The following is a 21,601-nucleotide window of genomic DNA, read 5'->3' as shown; positions in this document are numbered from 1 at the left end:
TGAAAATATATAGTTTTCCAATTACAACCCTCAATTTAGACTGGAATAAATTTGATGACAAACAGTGTCAAACATATTAGGATTTTTAACAAGTCGTGGCAACTAGTCAATGCAACCATGTACAGTCAGTTGGATTTAGATGGGAAGTCATCCTGAGGGAAATAGTGGATTAATGGTTTAGGCTCTGGACTACTGATCAGAACAATTTTGTTTCCTGTCAAAAGTCCATTGTTTGCCCCTTGAACAAAGACCCATGATTATGTCTCTTTAAACAAAAAACACCTGACAAAATATGTTTCTGTTGTGCTAACTTGCCTATCCTCATGGTATATTTGCAGAATCTTCTGATGACTCCTATGTTTCAGCGGAAGAAGACCCTCTAGAGGCCCCACTGTTTGAGTTTCCTCTTCAGGACACAGTAGCATCCTCAGGTGCTGAGGTTTTACTGAAATGCATCATCTCTGGCAATCCTCTTCCTGAAGGCAAGTTCAATCTGTTAACTTTTTTGGAGCATACCAGAAAATAAAGTTAAATGTCTGACATGATTTAATTTTATGTGCAACCACTGAATGTGATACAATCAGAGGTCATTGGCAAAATTGACTAAAAATTGCCTAAACCTTTACCAGTCACTAAATGCAAGTAGGCTTACATGTATAATCTTTTAATATCTAGTGACGTGGATGCGTAACAACGTGGAAATAAACAACAGTCCCTCACATGTGGTAAAAGTGGAGGGAGAGCGGCACTCTCTTCTCATCAAATTGACAAAGCCAAGCGATGCTGGCACCTACACTGTAATAGCTACAAATGAGGTGGGCAAGGCTTCCTGCAGTGCCACCCTCTTTATCAAACCAGGTAAGTACTTTATTTTAAGTAGTCTTTCAGGCCTGTCAGGTATAATGTGTAGTACACTGAATTCTGATGCCAAGGCAGAGACATTATAATAAACTAAATTCTTCATTATTGCACTACATGTCTGGAATAAAACAGAAATACAAGCACTTTCTCTTACACTAGCCCTGGAGACAGAAATCTCATAACTAATATATTTAGAAGGTCTGACACTGATATGTATTGAGTACCCCATAGAGAAACATGCCATCTTTAATCCTTTTTTCAGGCTTTTTCAGTCGCTGTTTTTGAAAATGCCTTTGAAAGCATGTTTGGCTTTTTTTCATTCAACCATTCTACTTTCCTGCTCTTTTTTACTTGTGTGTTCATGGAAAAGACTATTTGAAAGACAGAGAAAGGTGACATACCATTACATCACCGATCCTCTGAGTTCAGTGGTTTCTATATTCCCAGCTGAGGGGGAAGCATTTTTTTGGAGGGTGATGTGGGGAATTTTAGCACCTCTGGTTATTTCAGTGGGATTAAAGAACGAAGAAATGAGTCATTTCACCAACCTAAGTTCTTTTAGGCCTGGGTTAGCATCTAAGTACTGATGCTAAACCATCCCTGAAGGGAGTTGATTTCTAATTTAGATCGAATGCTTTCCTGTTAATCTTTCTACTGACACTTTTAATTTACATAAGTCCTTTGCTTTCTTTCTCTAGCCTTATATGAGTGTGTCTCTTGCATTCCCCTCCTTCTCTCCCCTCTTTCTCTAACCTTACCTCTGTAGCAATAGTTACTATAGCAACCTAGCAAATAGCACACTGTTGTTTGAAGATCACATAGCCACACCCAGGCTAATTATATTTTAACTAAACATTTGCTTTATTAATGTTTGTGCTCTTTTTTGCTTGCTGTTTTGATGGTGTCTTCGAGATACATATTTAAGCAGCTGGACAAACTGGAAACACACCAACTGATGCTTACTCTAGTACTCATGTACTCTGAATGTTCAAAAGCATCTGATGCAAACAAGCTGCCACAGCACTTTCCAGTATCTTTCATTCCAACGTGTCATCTAAATGACATCTGCACACGATCCCCTGCAGTAATGATGTTTCTCTTGAATTCATTATATAGATGTTATGATACATGTCGCCATGTTTATGTGAAAAGGTAGCACTTAAAGGTAAACTAATTCACAAATAAAATAAAATGAGTGTGTAAATGGATTAGAATAAAATTGCAAATTCTCAGGAAATGTGATGATGATCATCTACATATTCATTCTGCTTGAACAAAGCTAAAAAGCAATTCAACCATCTGCCTATTAAAATTCATCCTTCATCCTTTGTCATAGTCATTTGTATATCAGTCCCGTTTTGAATAATAGACTGCTGGAACATTTACATAAAATCAGACGAGAAAAGGCTAGACAAGCCTCATTGGTGCATGTGGGGAGTTAAAGCTATCCATCTAGTCTTATCCCACAGAAAAAAACTGTAGTAGAAATTGCTAGAAATACCCATTCATCAGATGTTCCACTGATTTATCATAATTGAAAGGGGTCAGCATGAGCACTCGGACCAGTCTGAAGCTATCCATTTGCATACACAGAAAGATGACACCTTTCTATCATAGCAAGCATTAAATCTTTAAGCAATTTGTGCTACAGTAGTTTTTCTGTTGGATCAAAATACATGGCTAGCCTTCATTACCCACATACTCCAGTGAGGTCTGGGCACCTATTAGCCTATCGGAATCATTTTGGTAGGTTCTAAATACTTATACAGGAGTATAAGTATGAGTATAAGTATATTTTTATAATCATTAAAAGCTTGCCGTTTTGCAGATGCCCTGACTCGTCTAGCCATCTTGACTTGGTCCTTGTCATCGTTAAGCTTGAACAATTTTCCTGCTTCCAACACAACAACTTAGAGTCCTGCCTATTACCTTGCTGCCTAATCTTGATAAATGCCATTAAAACACGATAATTAATTTATTCACTTTAAATGTCAGTGTTTTTAATGTTATAGGTGTGATGGGTGTATATTGTTTGGTTATACTGTATATATAAAATTATCTGATGTCGATTTGGTAATAAAGGCCTCATAGTCTTTCTTGAAGCATTTTTAGGTTAAATGAACCACCACAAGGTGCATCTGTAAGCACTATATATTTGAATTATTGACCCAAAACATCTCCCTTTCACCATTTTTAAAACAATTGTATCGATTTACTGTAATAGCACAAATTCTGCCTCTGCTAGGACTGAGCCGCATACTGTAACGTATAAATAGGATGGTTGCTATGAGAGACATGGTATGGCTGTCTCTTCTACTGAAATAGTCCTTAATGGGAGCCAGGAGGAGCTCTGCAATTTATAGTGTGTTTGTGTGTATGCACGGCTGCTTGGAAAGACCTCTGCATGTGATTCTTAAGAGATAATTGTTATAAATGGTAATTTAACCACCACACTGCATTGTTCTAGCCACCAGTGGCACAGGTAAGTGTGAGATCATTCTCAAAACTATAGTTTCATGTTAAAGTAAGGTACAGTAATTTGAAATGGATTGAATACAGAGTTCTTAATGTTTTGGTATGTACATGGCCTTTGTAATTTCTGGTTTTGTACTGTTTAAAATAAGTTAATATTCTCATGGTGTTTTAGGTGTGTTAGAGATGTTCTATCTTAGGAGTGATAATCACATGCTGGTTGCTGTAATGTATACGTGCACAAGGTGGTAAGCAGAACCCTGTATGTGGTGTCTATTTATTCCCACTGCAAGTTTACAGGATCTGCTCTCAACCCAGCATGGGCTTTCTGGCAGTAAAACCACTTTACACACTTTTGGAACTGTTTTTTTTTTTGTTTTGTTTTTTTAATTAGTGAAATATTATCTTAACGTACTTATAAACACGATTTTTTCATGTAGGCCAATGATATAAAAGTAGCAGTGTGTTAAAGCTCTTTTTTTTTTTATATGTTACATTGAATAAAGGTTTTCATTACAAAATACTCCAATGGTTTGTTATAAAATGTGTTTGTTTTTAATGTTAATGTTCACCTGAATATAAACCTAATGTGTACGGTCAACCCTCGATAATTCGTGGTTTAAAATACTCGGGTTCTCATTACTCATAACTAACAGCAAGTTGCGGATTATCTTAAAATTCGTGGGAATCCGCAGCGGGACCGAATGTTTAGGAACTTTAGGAATAACATTTTAAACTATGTTTTCACTAAAAAAAAAATTCAGAATTTAAAAAAATAACACAATTTTGTATTATTCAAGTAAAAAAATAAAGCTTTTGTTTTATAGTATCTAATAAGTTATTATCCATTTCCTCTTGATATTATATTTAGCTATTTAATTAATTACAACAATAAGAGAAATTTCCCCACTGTGGGACGAATAAAGGTATATCTTATCTTAAATTGTTGCTGTCATACTTTTGCACGTAGTGCATATATGTTTAATGAATGCAATCTAATTGTGATTACTGCAACTAGATGTAGGCCTGACATCCTGGTTTCCATTCATCAGAAGCTCTTCCATTGCTTTGCAGTTCAGTGATGATGCTGACATGCTCATTTGAGGTGCTTTTGGTGATAAACAGGTGTTGGCATGGGGACTCTGACCAGTCTGAAGCTATGCAGTCCCATATACACAGCAAGATGTGATGCTTCATGTGTTGTGACATTTTCTATAATAGCCAGCATCAACATTTTTTTAGGAATTTGTGTTAAGGTAGTTCTTCTGTGGGTTTGGACTTGATGGCTAACCTTCACTCAGTTATATATATATATATATATATATATATATATATATATATATATATATATATATATATATATATATATATATATATATATATATATATATATATATATATATATGCCTTAACAATATAAAGCTCAATATTGCATTTAATTTTAACATCATTTTTTTAGAAAACCTATAATTTGCAAATATATTTCTAACTCCCGATATATGAACCTCACAGAAACTTTAAAATAAGATGAGATTATACACAAAATAAGTCATAATATCACCACAGCTCATTCGTCCATCTTCCATTCCCATATCCAAAATGGTGAAAAAATGCTGAGCTAAAGCCCCACAACATTATTATTAATGTTATTCTTTCTATTCAAGTCCTCTCCTCTCAAATCCAAGATTGGACTTGAAGTCCTGACTCGCAGAGACAGTATAGAACCTCAGACAAACTTTGCTATTATGTGTGTGGCTTAAATAAGTTTTTCTGCCTGAAAGTGGCTTTGGAATGGAAGTTAGATTATTAGTAGATGGGCACTGAGAATTGACGTGTCATGTACTGATATTGAGATCGGTACATTCAGTAAATACTGAAATATGCACAATTCATTATTATTAAAATGTAAAATATTTCCTACTCATACCACACAGCTTATACTTTAATAACTCTTATCCTATCTTGTTTCATCTCTTTGATATTTCCCCCCTAAATTTGACATTAAATGACATCAGATATTGTACTGCCATAACAACCCTCCCCCACTGCCGCCCCACCCCCGAACTTTGAAATATCATCCCACAAGACCTTCATGACTAAACTTTCTTTTGCAATTTCAAGAGTCAACTTGAAACATAACTTTTTTAAAAAGCACATCTTTCTTTTTTTCTTCCTTTGTTCTTTAGTCTCTTTTTTGTGTCCTTGGGTTAGATAGGGACTATAAAAATGCAATTTCCTGTTATTCTTATCTTTAATGTATTTAAAATAAGCACTTGTCTGAGATTGATGTGTCTTACCCTCAGAGCCTAGCCAAGACGTACGAGGCAACCTTGGTGTTCCCATGGACATCAGTAGCCCCATCACCTCTGATGAGGAGTACCTCAGTCCCCTGGAGGAGGCCATGGATTTTGTAGGATCATCCTATGATGGTCCTGAACACCGGAAGATTGTAGATGCCCGTTTTAAAGAGCCCCCTGCTTTTCAGGTGATTGGTCCTGTTAGCTTTGGACAGATAAATAAGGTTAGATCTGAATTAACAACCATATAACAAGTGCATATAAAACTCAATTCAAGTGTGATTGTATCATTTTTCCAGGTTACAGTAGGAGATCAGACAGTAATAGATGGACAAGAAGTGGTCATGTCTGTCCGGATGACCGGCCAGCCCAAACCAATGCTTTATTGGTAGGTTCTGTTGTTTAATCACAATAAGTAATATTATTATCAGAGTGGTACTTCATCTGTGGGGAAAAAGCTACAGCATAATAGCCTTTTATCAATAATCCGGGGTTAAAAAGGAAAGTGCTTTGCTCACGGATGTGTAATCTTTTAAAAAAATTTTAATTAATACTTGATTTTATTTTATTTGTATTTGTATAATAGCTTTTGTTCAAACTGTAATAATAAATAATATATATTTTTTTTATTATAAGGCCATTACTTCATTTACTTTAAATTAGAACATTAAACCAATGTTTAAACTATTCTGCTGTTTATATCAATAATGTAGGTCTTTTATAATTCTTATATTATATTAATAAATAAAAAGAATAAGAGATCACAATAAATCACAGTATTTACATATCTTGAATATCTCTATAATAATGATTTCAGTATTATTTGTAGTCTGTATGTGTATACATTTAGGATTAGGTAAAAACGGGCCTACAGTGGAATGGTTTTATTTTTATTTGTAATTATGAAAGAGCCCTACAAGTGTTTGCCTGCATTAATTTGTTTATTTTGTTTGTTTGTACCTGCATGTAATATTTTTGTATTAATTTAATAGTATTTAGTAGCCTATTTTAAAATCCCTGAATATGCAGGAAGGAATAAATAAATAGTGTAAATGCATCTGTAAAAGTGCATCATGGAAAGTTTTTTGGGAAATACTACAGTCTGTGTTTGTCTCTTCATCTGGCTGCCTGCATAAAACTAAGAACATCCCTCTCATGCAACATTTCATTGAATCTAATAGATTCCCGGTTTTATTTCTGGAAAAATAAATCACTTATTTCTATCTGTTTGCCTAAATGTCTATATACAGTATCGTAGGCAAAAATGTTATGTGTATGTACTATATATATTTTTTTTCTTTTTTTTTTTTTATCTCTCAAATAGACAAATTTAACATAATCTAACATGTAAATCCTACTTTATCCTTTTTTTTTTAGGCTGAGGGACAGAGTAACCATTAAAACAGGTCCTCGACACATAGTCCGGGAGACAGAGGATGGTAACTGTGAAATGACAATAAAGTCAGCAGTGAAGTCCGATGCTGGTGTGTACACCTGCAAGATCATCAACGAGTATGGCACCAAACAGTGTGAGGGCAAATTAGAAGTAAAAGGTGAGGCTCTTATCTTATAATATATGCCTGTACACTCTCAAAACTCCATAAAGAGCCTAATTATCCTAATTGTGGTTGCACTTGTGGAGTCCTGAAAAATTGTGTGGCCAATCATCAGTAGCATATGTGCTACGTAAAAGAGTTGCTTGCATGAATGCAAAAAGCATAAACAAGGTCCCAAAATATGAATTCTAGAATACTGTATGATACAACCTGCGGATTTGCACCATAAGGATGAGCACAATTTACAGACCACTTGTTTGTGCATCTGTGTGTGGATGTAGAAGACCTACTTCTCACCATGTCTGCTATAATTACAGCCAATCTGCTCTAGGTTGGGGTGCAGTAAGGTCAAGAATCTTTTCTCTTCCTAAACACACATTCATCAAAACTGCACTGAAGGGCAGAATTTAACGAGTGTTTTTTCCCCTCAGAGCCATTTGATTACAATAATGATCATGGAATCTTCATTACCCCCAGGTTTCACCACACACATATTTTAATAATGTTGTTCAGAATTTCTGGACACGCTGTATTAAAGATGCATGGATACCATGCTTTCTAGATTTTCTAAACAAGTATGAGCATTTGTCCATAACCCCAGGGACATTATGGAACATTTTATTCATATTTATTGATTGTTTATGTTTCCCCAGTTCGAATAGTGACCATGAGAATTGCATATGTGAGTGTTCAGGACTTAGACTACAAGACTTGCTATTTATAAGATAATTGATTTTATATAAAAGTGCATTAGCTTGCTACATAAGTTACCTTTGGCTTGAGTAGAAGAGTGGGTTTTGTTGCTCTTTTGTGTACAGCGGTAAGTAAAGCAGACATTATATGTGCATGGTAAATATCCCATTCTAATTGTATTCTCATTTCAAAAAAATTGTGTACTTTCGATGTTTTAGCAACAGTTTGGTGAAGTTTAACCAAATATGAGCATGATGGTCATGTGTCTAAACCATGGCTATACAGTTTTTTTGGTTAGTTAGAAGATTTAAAGAGAAACAAATTTAACGTTCTCAAATACAAAATCTACGGTTCAGGTTTGGCTTTGAGCTTCTCCATATAGTATATTAAAGCTTGTTTTATTACTCCTATCCATTTTCCACTGTTGCAATGTTCTATATAAATTTTATGAGGAATCCTACATAGACGAAGTGGAGTAAGCAGATGTTGTACTAAATAATAAAAGACTGCCATACAATGCTAAGTTAAAACGTGCAATCCATTAAATGACTAGCATAATGTAATTGAAGGTAATAATTGTATGTTACTTTTATTAGAGTATTATCAGGAAACTAATAGTATAAATGTTGAAAGCTTAGGAAGCTGAAGAGTTTCAATTGAGGAATAGAGAGCTCAACAGACCAAAGGGACTAAAGCGTTTGGTAGAGATGAACAAAGGATTAATTCGCTGTATGTGTGTGTCCACAAGCATCAGTGATTTTTCATTCTTGGAATTAGAAGTCATCACTGTTAGAAATATGAGATTGCAAGCAGTTCACAGAAGTAATGTGATTTGTGCTTGCCTCCAGACAACCACAGATATGTGAGTCACAAATCAATAAGCATTTAGGAAGTATTTAAGACTGGACCTCAAACCAAATTCTGCTTACTGACTAGTATGCCAGATAGTAAAGACCACGAGGTGGCATATGTATGTCACATTCGGTTTAGTATAGTAATATTTGTGTTTGAATAAAGCCCAGGTATTCCAAAGAATGAAATCAGCAATTAAAATATAAGCATAGTGGTACAACAGCTATAGTTGGCTACAACTACAGATGCATAATCCTGACTTGGGGTTACTATCTGCTTCAGTTTAGTTTTTTAGAGTTTTGTTTGTTCTACCATATCTGTGTGGGTTTCCTCTGGGTCTTCCGATTTCTTCCACCGTGCAAAAACATGACGATTTTCACTTGTAAAGAGCTGTAAATGTGGCTTCACACCCAATGTTCCTGAGATAGTCTACAGATCCTTTACAACTATAACGGCTATCATGTCAGTACCTTTCTAATTATGTGAACAGTAGGAGCCAGACATTTGTTCTAAATAAAGTTTGGACATGATACGGTAAGAAACCTTTGTGATTACATATTGTTACTAGTATGCTACTCCAATAAAAAATATATTCCAATATGTTGGGCTCTTTTCCTGAAAAAACGAATGCACTTTAATCTCAGAGCAAGGTCATTAGCGGAGGCTATTTGCAGAACAGATCTGCTTTGCCTACTGTGTAAGTTCACAGTTTTTTGACTATTAGCCAAGCTCTATTTGATCTGACAAGGACAATCTTCTGATAGACAAATGATCTGTAGACTTTGCTAAGCCCATATACTTGGCTAGGTTGCATCAACCAGAATTAACACATGAAAAAGTGCTACCAACCACCATTTAGTTTTCATTTCTGCTTGTTTGTGCTGCACTCCCAGTGTAAATTAGCATAGTTGATATCCAAACTACCAACATGAACTTTGTGGGTATGTGGAAAGCAAACTAGACAACTCAGAGTACACTCATCATGGAGCTGTGGGATGGTAACACTGCATGAGGCCTTCTATCATATGAACCATCTATTAATAAAAACTCAACTCTCCTGCATCCTTTCTACTCCTCTTACAGCTGCTCCAGTTGAACCTGGCCTGGCTATAGTGCGCCATCTCAGGGATGTAATTGTGAAAGCAGGAGAGTCAGTTCTGTTTGAATGCCATGTGACTGGACCTCAGGATGTGGACGTAGACTGGCTATCAGATGGCAAGCTTATCCAGCCAGCGCTTCTGAACTGTAAGATGCACTATGATGGAAAGAGGTGCAAATTGCTGCTCAACTCAGTGCATGAGGATGACAGTGGCACATATACCTGTAAACTTAGCACAGCTAAAGGTGAGTATCTCCAGACTTGATATCCTGTTGCAAAAATAGGCTTTTGTTTAGATCTATATACTGTAAGTTCTAAGATCTAGATGCTCTAGCATTGGATTTTTTGCATGTTAACTTTTGTTGTTTCAATTAGATATTAATCTATTTTGTTACATCAGAGCACTAATCTCTGAATTGAAACTTGTCATGATTAATACTTAACATTGCCCTTCATCATAGCATCTCATTATTATACCTTTTAAAATTCTTTGCCTTCTACAGAGGAATTGACCTCATGTGCACAGCTGAAGGTCAGTGCCTCTATTGAGCCACTGTTTACCCGACAGCTGGATATGTTGGAGGTGATTGAGGGTCGAAATGCACGATTTGACTGCAAGGTCAGTGGAACGCCACCACCTAGGATCACATGGACTCACTTCGGTAAGTGGCTTGCTCTCGTGAGAACCTGTCATTAATCAGTCAAGCACCTGGCTTAACCATGAACATCTGTGTGTGTTCTTCTACTAGACAATCCACTGGTGGAAAGTGAGGACATTCGCATCTTGAAGGAAGGCGGTCGGCATTCGTTGGTTATCTCCCACGTGAGCAGTGATGATGAGGGCTTCTACACAGTGGTAGCAAGGAACGCACATGGCGAGGCAGAGTGCTCTGCAGAGCTCTACGTACAAGAACCCCGACCAGCGATGTCATCTCAGATGTAAATTCTTCTCGTTAAACTTTGTTAAATGTTTAAACAGGGATATGATTTGAATTAGCAGGTGGGATACCATTGCTTTTCATCACTGACCCTTTCGTCAAATGCGATACAAACAGGTTTATTTGTAAATTGTTTGTAGGAGCATTATCAAAATTATTTTTCAAACCTAGCAAGAGCTTCTGAGTTTGTGTAAATGCATATGCAAGTGGCTGAGCTGCAGTATTGGAAGATTTATTATACAAAGCACTTTAGAGCCAATCTGTTTTATTCTTTATTTATGTGTGTGCATATATCAGCTGTGCAATGACTGAAATTGGAGCTTTTTATGTGATTAAGTGTCCTCAGAATAGACTGCTATAGTGCAAGCACTGTTTTGCAACTGGTACAAAGCATTATCACAAACATTAGCTGCTAAAAAAAGAAGAATAAAACATTTCCAGAATTGTTGAAATTATTTAAAAACAATTTTGTACCAAATTAGTAGTCAATTTTAATACAATTTCACCAAAACACAGCAACACTCTCCAGTCATACACACAAAAGGTGACCACATCATCACAACCACTTCTGATCAGCATTAATACTTTGTTAATGTCGCTTTCAAAAAAAACTAAATTTGTTAACTAAGATTTTATCCTCTACAGTCAGCTATGCTACATGCAAAATAGTGTTTATTCTTATTTCTAGTGTTTAAACTGTATCCCGAAACACCCACAAATATTTTTCTGTTTAGACTTGGAATAAAATATTTGCAGATTTACATCGTGCTTTCTCTCTTACATCCTATCTGATTCTCTCTTTCGCTCTCCGAATTCCATTAGGGCTAAATTAGAGAAGATGCCATCTATTCCCGAGGAGCCAGAGGTTCTGGAGAGTGAGGTGGAGCGTTTTACCATGCCAGACTTTGTGAAGCCACTGTACGACCTGGACGTTGTTGAGGGTAAAGAGGCAGTGCTGAAGTGCAAAGTGGCTGGCCTGCCATATCCCACCATTTCATGGTTCCACAATGGCAAGAAGATTGAAAGCACTGAGGACAGGAAGATGACACAGTGTGAGCCATTTGAAATATTTCAGTGTTCTGCATGGAGGTCAGAGTGCCAGTCAACCTCGGAGACTGCAGTCTTGGTCGAAATGAGAGTGTCATGAGTTGAAATATACAGTGTTCTGCATGCTGGCTTGAATGTCCTTCTTAATACCCTCTGGCTTCTTTTCCCTTTTGAAACCACCTTCAATTTATCACTTGTAATCACTCTTGATCTCTCTTAAGCACTTCTCATTCTTTTTTTTCCCCCTTATCTGCAGTCAGGGATATACACAGTCTTGTCATTCGCTCAGTCTGCCATGCCCACGGCGGTGTCTACAAGAGTGTTATTTCCAACAAGGTTGGCAAGGCAACATGCTATGCCCATCTGTATGTAACAGGTGAGAGAAATTCCATTACTTATTTAATAGTATATGCCCTGTATGCCACATATGCCCTGAATTTGTCTAACGTAACTCTAGTTCAATAGGATGCTGGTTGGGTTGGAAGGTGGAAAGGAATACTGATCAGCAATGCTCTAACATTCAGGGAAAGTGTATTGACAGAATAGATGTTACTTATTTTGTACCTACATTAAAGGTTTGGATACTATATTTATACAATACCATGCGGTGGTCAAATTTCAGATTTCGCACAGTCCAAATCTAAACATTATTTTAAATTAAAAAAAAAATGGTTGTAGATCAATGTCAGTATCTGTATCTGATTCTAAGTGCTCCAAATCTCATTTGTATCTGTATGTGGATATGAAATCTGTATCTCTCTCTGGGAGGGAGCAAATACATGATGTGGTTGGACCCATACAGATTAATGTTTTTGTTTGCACCCACGATAACAATTTAGTTAATTTTGTTTCCCAAAATATCTGACAGTGGGCTTCTCCAGTAGCCTATTATGACCACTTTCTCACAAAAGAAGTATCTTCCTTAAATATAAACTCATTATTATTACTCATTTTTTAACAATTAACTCTAAATATAATTTCATTATAATTTTAAATGGGGGGATATTGAATGCAAACAGGCAATTATAGGATATTTAGTTCTATAATATTGGCTATAGGGTGAAGTTATGTTTAGATTTTTATACAGGATCAACATAACAAGATGATTTTAAACAGATTAAAAATTGTATTGTAACAGTGTCTTTCACTGGGTGAATGCTCTATAGCACTTTTCCTGGTAGATAACATAAAGTTTCCCATTGTATAATTATTTCACATGCTTGGACTTATTTACTGTAATGAAATGCATTTAAGATGCAATCTGTGGCCTGGATTTCATAATCCTCTGATTACCGTGTCACAGAGGAACAATGGTCGAAATCTTATATTTTAGACCCAAATCTTTTAACGAGACAGACTACTAGACAAAATCTATGCTTGATCCTCTTTGCATTCAGTCTCTATAAAAGGTAAGGCTGTCATTTCATAAGAGGAAAAGTCATCGTGTCTGGGTTTAAACGTGCCCTACCTGGCATTACCTCTCATCTCTTTTGCAGACGTTCTTCCCGATCCTCCAGATGGAGCACCAGTAATTGAGTCAATTACCGGCAAGACTGTCACTCTTACCTGGAAAAAGCCCAAAAGGATGGACCCATCAATTGGTACTCTCTCTATATAATCTACACTTATATGGATGTGTACTAATAATTTATTTTGCTGTCATTACCTCATTAATATATTCAACACACACTATCCTGCCTTTCATAGATTTGGATGGAAGCCTTTTGCAATTAACTGGCTTCAGTATTCACATTCCCGTAAGATAATTTAGCTGTCAGTCATTCTTATATTCATGTCACCCCCATGTTCATGGCTTTGACTTTCTCTTTTTTAAATTCAGAGTTCCCTTGTTTAAATTGTCAGTATCACTTTGCTGCTTTGACTGGTGTCTCATGTAGTTCAGAGGCATTCAACAAACATTTATAAAGATCCAGTAAAATAAATAAAAAGTTCTTGCTTTCAATGGTCTCTGCAATAAACAGATTCTAAATGGGGAAATTCCTGAATAGCAGATACCTTTTAATATTTATCCATTCATTATTAGTTTGTGGCAATATATAGGTCTATTAAACTGGTTATATTTAGTTTCGTAGTCATGCTTCACATAATCACTTTTGGACTGCGACATGTACTCTGAAGAAATAAGATGCATTACGTTTGAATTCGACAAAGACAAAAAGAAATGCATGCTTCTCCATTTTGTTTTTCAAACTAACCATGCGGGTTTTGCAAAAACCCTTATTTTTTTTAAGCAAATGTCTCTTGCCCTGTCACTAGTCTGATGAGCTGTCTTTAACTTAATAATTTAGATGAATGCATGTGATTGGCTGCAGCTATATATTATCAAAAAAAGCTGTATTGGTTGGCTGCATGTGTACCAATATAGGACTCATCACGGGTTGTTTATACAGTTGTACTCTTTTCAGTATACTTAAATAGTATGCTGGATCCACATCAGGACCATGGGTCCCCCAGGAGACATCCCTTGATATAATAAATGAACTGACCAAGACAAGCTTGAAAATGTTTTAATCCAGTTCATTGTTCCAGATCCCAGCACTCTGATGTACGCTGTCCAGCAGCAGGCCTTGGGCTCTATACAATGGACTATAATCGCTTCCAGCTTAAAGCAGACCTCCTACGTTGTCACCTCACTATCCAAGGGTGTCCGCTATGCCTTTAGGATCCTATCAATCACAAGCAAAGCTTTTAGCAAACCATCACCAGCTACAGACCCAGTACAGCTCATAGACAGAGGTAGGCACAAACAAACATATTAGTAAGCTGTGTCAAATATTTCAGAATGATTGACATTTTTGCATCTTTTTCCTCCAGGTCTGTATCTCAAGGAGGCCCCAGTCATTATTGACAAGCCAGATATAGTATACGTGGTGGAGAATCAGTCAGTCAGCATTACGGTCACTCTTAACCACGTCAATGCAGCTGTGACCTGGAAGATGTGAGTTATCTGTTTAATTATACAAATGTGCCTTGGGTCTTTAAAGCTGCTTCCTAAGAGCTTTCTAATAAGTAATTTCAGGGCTAACCCAAATGGAAAATAAATTGGTTCCGCTGAAAAGTTTAATTGAGAGGATATACGTAGCGTGGGTCAATGCTCAGGGTTATTAATATTACTCAGGCAAACTTGCCATAATTATTTTCAAAATATAATGACTTTAAAGCATTTAAAGCCTTTCTACCTTTGTATGCTTTTGTGTTTTGCATGATCATGGTGTTATCTCTCACGAATGCAGTATCTGTGAAAATCGTTTATCATTTTTGAGAGACAAATGCATGCTTATATTCAATTAAGTAGGTATTCATGTTCATCAAACTTTCATTAAAGTATCCAGTTGGATAACATGCAAACTTGTTGTATACATGTAGGTTAAATGTAGTTTAAATGGTGAAAGGAATACTGAACCAACATAATTCAATCCATACCAATCCATATTTTAGTTGCATGCAATTCCATCTGGACAGCAGCTAATTGCAGCCACTATTTACCATAAAACAAGACAATGAGGTGAAGCATACATTCAAACTCTGCAAGCATTATTTAGAGAGCAAACAGCCTACCGGAGTTTTCTCTATCATGGATTGGCCTGCCCAGTCACTGCACATAAAATCCTTTTAGACTGCTCTGAGATGAACTGGAACACAAGGGTCAAAAAGCAATCTTATGAAGAAGCCCTTTGGCAAGTTTTACAAGAGATATGGCACAGAATTTCAGTACCTGGGGTCAACAGTGCAAAGTAATGGAGAGTGTGTTAGAGAAGTGAAGAAAAGAGTGCAGGCAGGGTGGAGTGGGTGCAGGAGTGATTTGTGATAGAATGGTATCTGCAAGAGTGAAAGGGAAAGTTTATAGGTCTGTGGTGAGACCTGCGATGTTGTATGGTTTAGAGACAGTGGCATTGAGTAGTAAAAGACAGGAGGTGGAGCTCGTAAGTAGTAAAAGACAGGAGGTGGAGCTGGAGGTAGCAGAGCTGAAGATGTTGAGGTTTTTGTTGGGAGGATTAGAAACAAGTTTATTAGAGGGACAGCGCATGTAGGACGTTTTGGGGGCAAGGTTAGGAAGGCCCGATTGAGATGAACATGTGCAGAGGAGGGACATGGCGTATATATCGGTAGGAAAATGCTGAGGATGGAGCCACCATGAAGGTGGAAAAGAGGAATGCTAAGGAGTAGGTTTATGGATGTGGTGAGGGAAGACATGCTGGTAGTTGGTTTGAAAGATGTAGAGAACAGGAGGGTATGGAGACGGATATATTTATATGTTTATATATATCCTGTCCATCCTTGCTACGTTTTTTTCTATTTTTTACATTACATGAAGTGCTTTTGTGTGTATCTAAAGCACAAACACCATAGTATTTTAAACCAGAACATTATTTTAATCTTTCTATTTGTTAATAAAACTGTTCTAACAGTAAATTTGAGTTGTCATAAAGCTGGCTGCTGTTTTTATTCAGGAGAGGAGCGACCTTGTCGAACAGAGCTGGGCTGTTTGAGATGAGCATGCCTGATGATGACCAGCACACACTAAAGCTCTGTAAGGTGAAGAGCAGTGATGTGGGAACACTTAACTTCACCGCTAGCAATCCATTTGGGACAGATTCCTGCCTCCTCATATTAGAGATGGCAGGTAGGCAAAGCACTACACAGCATCTACTCATATTCTGCTATTTAGAAATTATCTGAATGATTTGACCTTTGCAAGTGACCTTTTCCCTGTTTGCTCTCTGATTCTTGCTCTGTGTGTCTTTTCAGTCGCTCCAACTTTTGAGTCTATTATGGAGGATCTGGATGTAAGTGTTGGTGAGACACCTCGCTTTGCTGTGGTGGTTGAAGGGAAGCCTATTCCAGATATCCTCTGGTACAAGGTACGCCTTTTCTTTCTTTCCTATTTGTTTGTTCGTTTGTTTTTTTAGAATACCATTCAAATTTTAATAATGTGAAAGGTTGCCTTGTTGGTTTTTGTCAGAAATGTAATGATGTACTTCAGGACAAAAAAAAACATTATATTATCTACAAATCATGATCTGAAATGCTACATATATATATTTTTTTTACTTCCACTGTATATATATTATAAAGCTTTGCACCTGAAGCCAGGCTGGATCATTTTTGTTCTTTATGTGCTCAATGCTGAAGACTCTCACCTTGCTTTGTGGTTCAGACAATTTTTTTAGTTTGTTCAGACATAATAACAGCTTGCCCCGACTTTTTTAAATATATAGCTCTAGCAAAGACACTTTCATACCCATACAAATCCTCGTCCTTCTCTTTCGCTTATTTCCTGAGCTCTTAAAGAGTCAGATCTTCCTTTTGGTGTTCTTGCTAACTCTCTTTCTCTGCCTTTCTTGCCTCTTTCTTTTACTGACTGATCTCCCTTACACCCACTCCACTTCCTATGGAGAATCCCCACGCACTCTTAAGCATGCTAATTTATGCTATTAAATATACCACTGAATGTTTCAGCTTGTGCCCCAGGCTACAATATGACTCACTGTGGTTAATAACTGAAGTCTGCACAAGTAGAGCTATGGTAAATGTGCAGAATTTCAATGGAGAATGAAAACAGAGATAATATTCTAAACATTTTCTTACAGCGTACAAACGCAGTGTGTCTACGTGTCGCTAACGGAGAGCATTAAGAAAAGAAATATTGCACAATTTTGTGTGTAGCAATTGAAGCCTTTTCTAGGGTGTGAGTCGATGAAGATGTTGTGGTTGTTTTTCAGAACGACATCCTTCTCTCAGAGAGTAGTCATTTTACCTTTGTGTATGATGATAATGAGTGCTCCCTGGTAGTGCTTAACACTCAGCCACAAGATTCTGGGGTCTACACCTGCACTGCTAAGAATCTCGCCGGCTCCGTGTCCTGCAAGGCCGAGCTTACTGTCCATGCAAGTATGTCTTGCTTTTAAAGTTCACATTTCTGGTTGCAGTACTAGAGCATAAAGTCGTGCTAGAGATACAATATGATACTAAAGCTTCTGACATTGTTCAATGTTTGCCTCCTTTCAGGTCCATTTTTATAAATTTGATAACTCAAAATGTGCATAATCGATAGATTTAATAGAGTTTTTTTATTGTTGATCATCTATTCTTAAACTTAACTAAAACATGTTAGCTATGGACTTTTTCTCTGCCCATATTTTTGTGCATGTACTTGTATTTATGCCTGCATATTATGTAGCTAAACAGGAGAAGGACGACCCAATGGAGGATGAGGAGTCTATCCTGAGGAGGATGCGACGACTCACTGATTACTATGACGTGCACAAAGAGATTGGAAGGTGAGTCATCCACCTGCAGCCTCGCTTGGACACGCACCATTTCTCTGTAATGACTGTAGACGCCAGACCACAGCCGCGGAGAATCAACTCCGTCAGAGCTTACTGACGTTCTGTCTAAGTCCCTCTGAATAATCAAGCACAATTTAACATTCAAGCAGGCATTGGCGTCGCAAAGGGGCTGAGAATATTTGGGTGGGTGGTCATATTAAATTTCAGTGTGCGAAAGCGAAGAAAGGGAAATTTATGCTGATCTCTGATATATGATAACCCTTTTTTGTCACTTAATTGTACTGAAGCCCCTAAATTATTTTATTTTTTTTTTGGAGGAGGAGATTCTGAACAAAAATTTTCAGAGTAAGAATCCCACATTTTTTACTTTAGATCTCCTGGATTTTATTACACTTAACTAGAAACTGAAACACTCCATAAATTGAAGCCTTCAGGTTTGGTAACAGATTATGTAATGATAAAACATTATATTGGCAGGAAGAGCGCTATTTGTTTTAGCTTGAGTGCTATGACGAGGTAATAGCCGGATGGCATGTTTGGTCATATTTCTGTTTAGCACTCGGTCCTCTGTCGCAGCCTGTGTGTCTGTAATTATAATCCCCATGTCTGTGATGTATATTTCGGGTTGTGCAGGAGAGTAGCTGTTGCTTAGAAGAAATCTCTGTAGACACCGTCTTTCTTGCAAACCAGGTTTATTTACAGAAGGTTCAGCATCTTGATACGAGCACTCAGGATTTGCTCGGAGGGGTTCAGAGCCAAACGAACCGTCCTTCCCGATCTAACGTCCTGTCTCGTCTATATATCTGAGCCGTTGCTATTGTCCGCATCTCAAAACGTACAAGATGTAAGTGAGCTCATTTCTCCAGAATATTTTGCATAAGGAACATCACCACATATGGACAGTAAGCATGTCTCGTTGTACAGTCGGCTCGTAAGGGCTTTCAGAAGCTGCACGTACGCCCTGCAACATAAACATTTTGGCCCAGACTCTAATATAAACACTATGGGTCTTTCAAACATGTCTTATAGGGAAAAGATCTGGTCTGCTTACAGCAATACAGAATAAAGTCGAATACAGATACTACATATTTAAGATATTACATATTTCAGATACTACATATTTAAGATATTACATATTTAAGATACTATATCTGCCTGTGGGTAGAGCATTCAAACGCATACATATATACACAAGCACAAGATAATAGACACTTTCTGCTACATTGCTACACATGCTGTTGCTGCTAAACCATCTTACAACACACCACAAACAGACAGGTGTACACAGACAGACTGAAAATATGTTCTTTATAAATATTAATCATATTTTATCAGACTCAGGCATGTGCTGTTTTGGTGAGAGAAACCTCAGTGACTAGCAAAACAGTGGTAGCTAACATGATGTAATAATTCAGCTAGCTAGGTAGATTAATTGTTGTATTAGTATAGAATTTTAACAATAGACATTGTCACAAAGCAGCTTTACAGACAAAGATATTTAACAAAATATATTTTGAATTCATAAATTTGTCCCTATAAGCGTATCCCAGAGAAGCTAGAGAATATGGTGGCAAGGGAAAAAAAATCCTGAGATGAGTCCTCCATTATTTGGCAGAACGGTTTGTAATAATTGCAGGCAAAAGCCATCTTCATGGTTTCTGAGTGGAACCATCCACATTAATCTTCATCCATCGTTAGTAATCTTCAGTAGCAGCGAGTCGGGTCCAATTGATGAAACCAACATCAGGGCATCATGGTGGATAAGGCAGTTTATTGCATTAATATAGATTAAGAAAAACCCAAATATTTTTGGCACATTACATTTGTGGCTTTGAGGTTTTGGCCATTAGATGCCTGTTTTTCACAATGCATGTAAAAGATCAGAGATGGCAAAAGTACACAGATCTTTCACTTAAGTACAAGTACAGATATCCATGTTTTAAAAGACTCTGGTAAAAGTTGAAGTTAAGTTTTTCACTCACGTTAAAGTAAAGAAGTTTGGGCTGTGACAAGTACTTCAGTAAAAATTTGCCATTACTACTACCTGTTTTAGTATCACGCTGTTATCTGGACCACACATCATATTAATATACTGATGTAAAATAATTAAAAATGTTGTTATCTAATGAATGTATACAGGCTGAATATCCACCATATAGAACACAAGCAGAGAAAAGATGATGATGATCAGGTGATCAGGAATGTCTATATGTTTACATCGCTGACTACCTCTATCTCACCCATGTTAGCCCCATACTCCTGGTTGTCTTCTCGGTTAGCCAGGAAATTATACACCAATGGCAGGTTAAAAAAAGCTGCGCAAATGCAAGAAAAAGGTTGATTGGCTGAAAACGGTGCGCAATGAGAAAAACATTTAATCATGTCAACCAAATAGATTCAAACTAAAGTAACATGCCTGTTTTAATATTGTAAGAAGTAGAATGTACAGAAATTTGTGTAAAAAAAAATAATGAGCGAAAGTAAAAAGTTGTCAGAAAAATAAATAGTGAAGTACTGATGCTAGAAAAATCTACTTAAGTACAGTAACAAAGTAGTTGTACCTCATTACTTCCCATTTCTGTAAAAGATACATATTTTAATTATTTAAATCTGATTAGCATCTTAATTTTCTCTAAATATGTAAATTCTTTGTCAATGGCTTTCTTTTTAATTCCACCTACAGCAAGATCATGGATTTGGGTTGATGTGTGAAGTGCAGCAGGCAGGGGATAAATTCTCGAATTAGTAGCTTGTGGTATAGAGTTGCAAGTAGATTTTAATTTTCTGGTTCTTGCTGAACCTACTTGTCAGCTATGCAGTAATAATTGCACAAATGAACCACTCAGGAAGGGCGAAGGCTATCAAGTGCTTTCTCCAACACACAAAATGGTAGCCTACCATAACTTTTTAAACATAACTTTTTAAACTTCTAATTATTCTGCATCACATTGAGAAAGAATTTTATATGGGTTCTACACTCTATGCCTTATTTGTGAATCGTTAATCCTATAAAATCTTGTTGCTTTTTCAAAATGAAAATACACATCCACGTCATTGCCCACATACACCTGTATTTATTATGTCATGCTTATTATGTCATGGGAGAACTAACCTACAGAAATGTTAATGTTGGGGTAGTGGTTGCTTAGTAGTTAGGATGTTGGACATCAGAAGATTGTGATTCCCAACACTGCCAAGCTCCCACTACTGGGCCCTTAAACCTCAACTGCTGTTTAACTGCATAAATTAAATCATTAGATATTTTTTTCTAAGAAAATAAAAGAAAATAGAGCACTTTTCTCTCACATTGTAAGTGTGATGGAAATTGACTGTGAATCACTGATGATAATAATTGCAGTAATTTAAGTGAAAATCTCTTTTGAAATGAGTCTTACAGCAGGTTTACTGCAAACTTCAAGCTTGGCTTGAAAATGGATAAGAGCTGATTTGCAAATGTAAATATAGTCATATCTCT

At 36.7% G+C, this 21,601-nt stretch overlaps 1 protein-coding gene across 4 annotated transcripts in view; it reads left to right on the top strand.

Annotated features, from left to right (window-relative positions):
- The window catches only part of spegb (striated muscle enriched protein kinase b), a 101,480-nt gene that overhangs the window by 59,766 nt on the left and 20,113 nt on the right, over positions 1–21,601 (top strand). For all 4 annotated transcript variants that reach the window (XM_083537625.1, XM_083537627.1, XM_083537626.1 and 1 more), the window contains 17 exons: positions 339–482; positions 676–858; positions 5,637–5,818; positions 5,930–6,018; positions 7,008–7,183; positions 9,815–10,075; positions 10,334–10,492; positions 10,580–10,769; positions 11,591–11,820; positions 12,072–12,191; positions 13,312–13,416; positions 14,366–14,572; positions 14,651–14,774; positions 16,288–16,460; positions 16,586–16,698; positions 17,560–17,728; positions 18,018–18,117. In XM_083537625.1, the coding sequence (XP_083393751.1) occupies positions 339–482; positions 676–858; positions 5,637–5,818; positions 5,930–6,018; positions 7,008–7,183; positions 9,815–10,075; positions 10,334–10,492; positions 10,580–10,769; positions 11,591–11,820; positions 12,072–12,191; positions 13,312–13,416; positions 14,366–14,572; positions 14,651–14,774; positions 16,288–16,460; positions 16,586–16,698; positions 17,560–17,728; positions 18,018–18,117 (2,725 nt within the window). The remainder of the gene's footprint in view (positions 1–338; positions 483–675; positions 859–5,636; positions 5,819–5,929; positions 6,019–7,007; positions 7,184–9,814; positions 10,076–10,333; positions 10,493–10,579; positions 10,770–11,590; positions 11,821–12,071; positions 12,192–13,311; positions 13,417–14,365; positions 14,573–14,650; positions 14,775–16,287; positions 16,461–16,585; positions 16,699–17,559; positions 17,729–18,017; positions 18,118–21,601) is intronic.

The sequence above is a fragment of the Silurus aristotelis genome (assembly GCF_946808225.1).
Source record: "Silurus aristotelis genome assembly, chromosome: 3".
Lineage (NCBI taxonomy): Eukaryota > Metazoa > Chordata > Actinopteri > Siluriformes > Siluridae > Silurus > Silurus aristotelis.
This window is presented reverse-complemented; position numbering and strand designations above follow the sequence as displayed.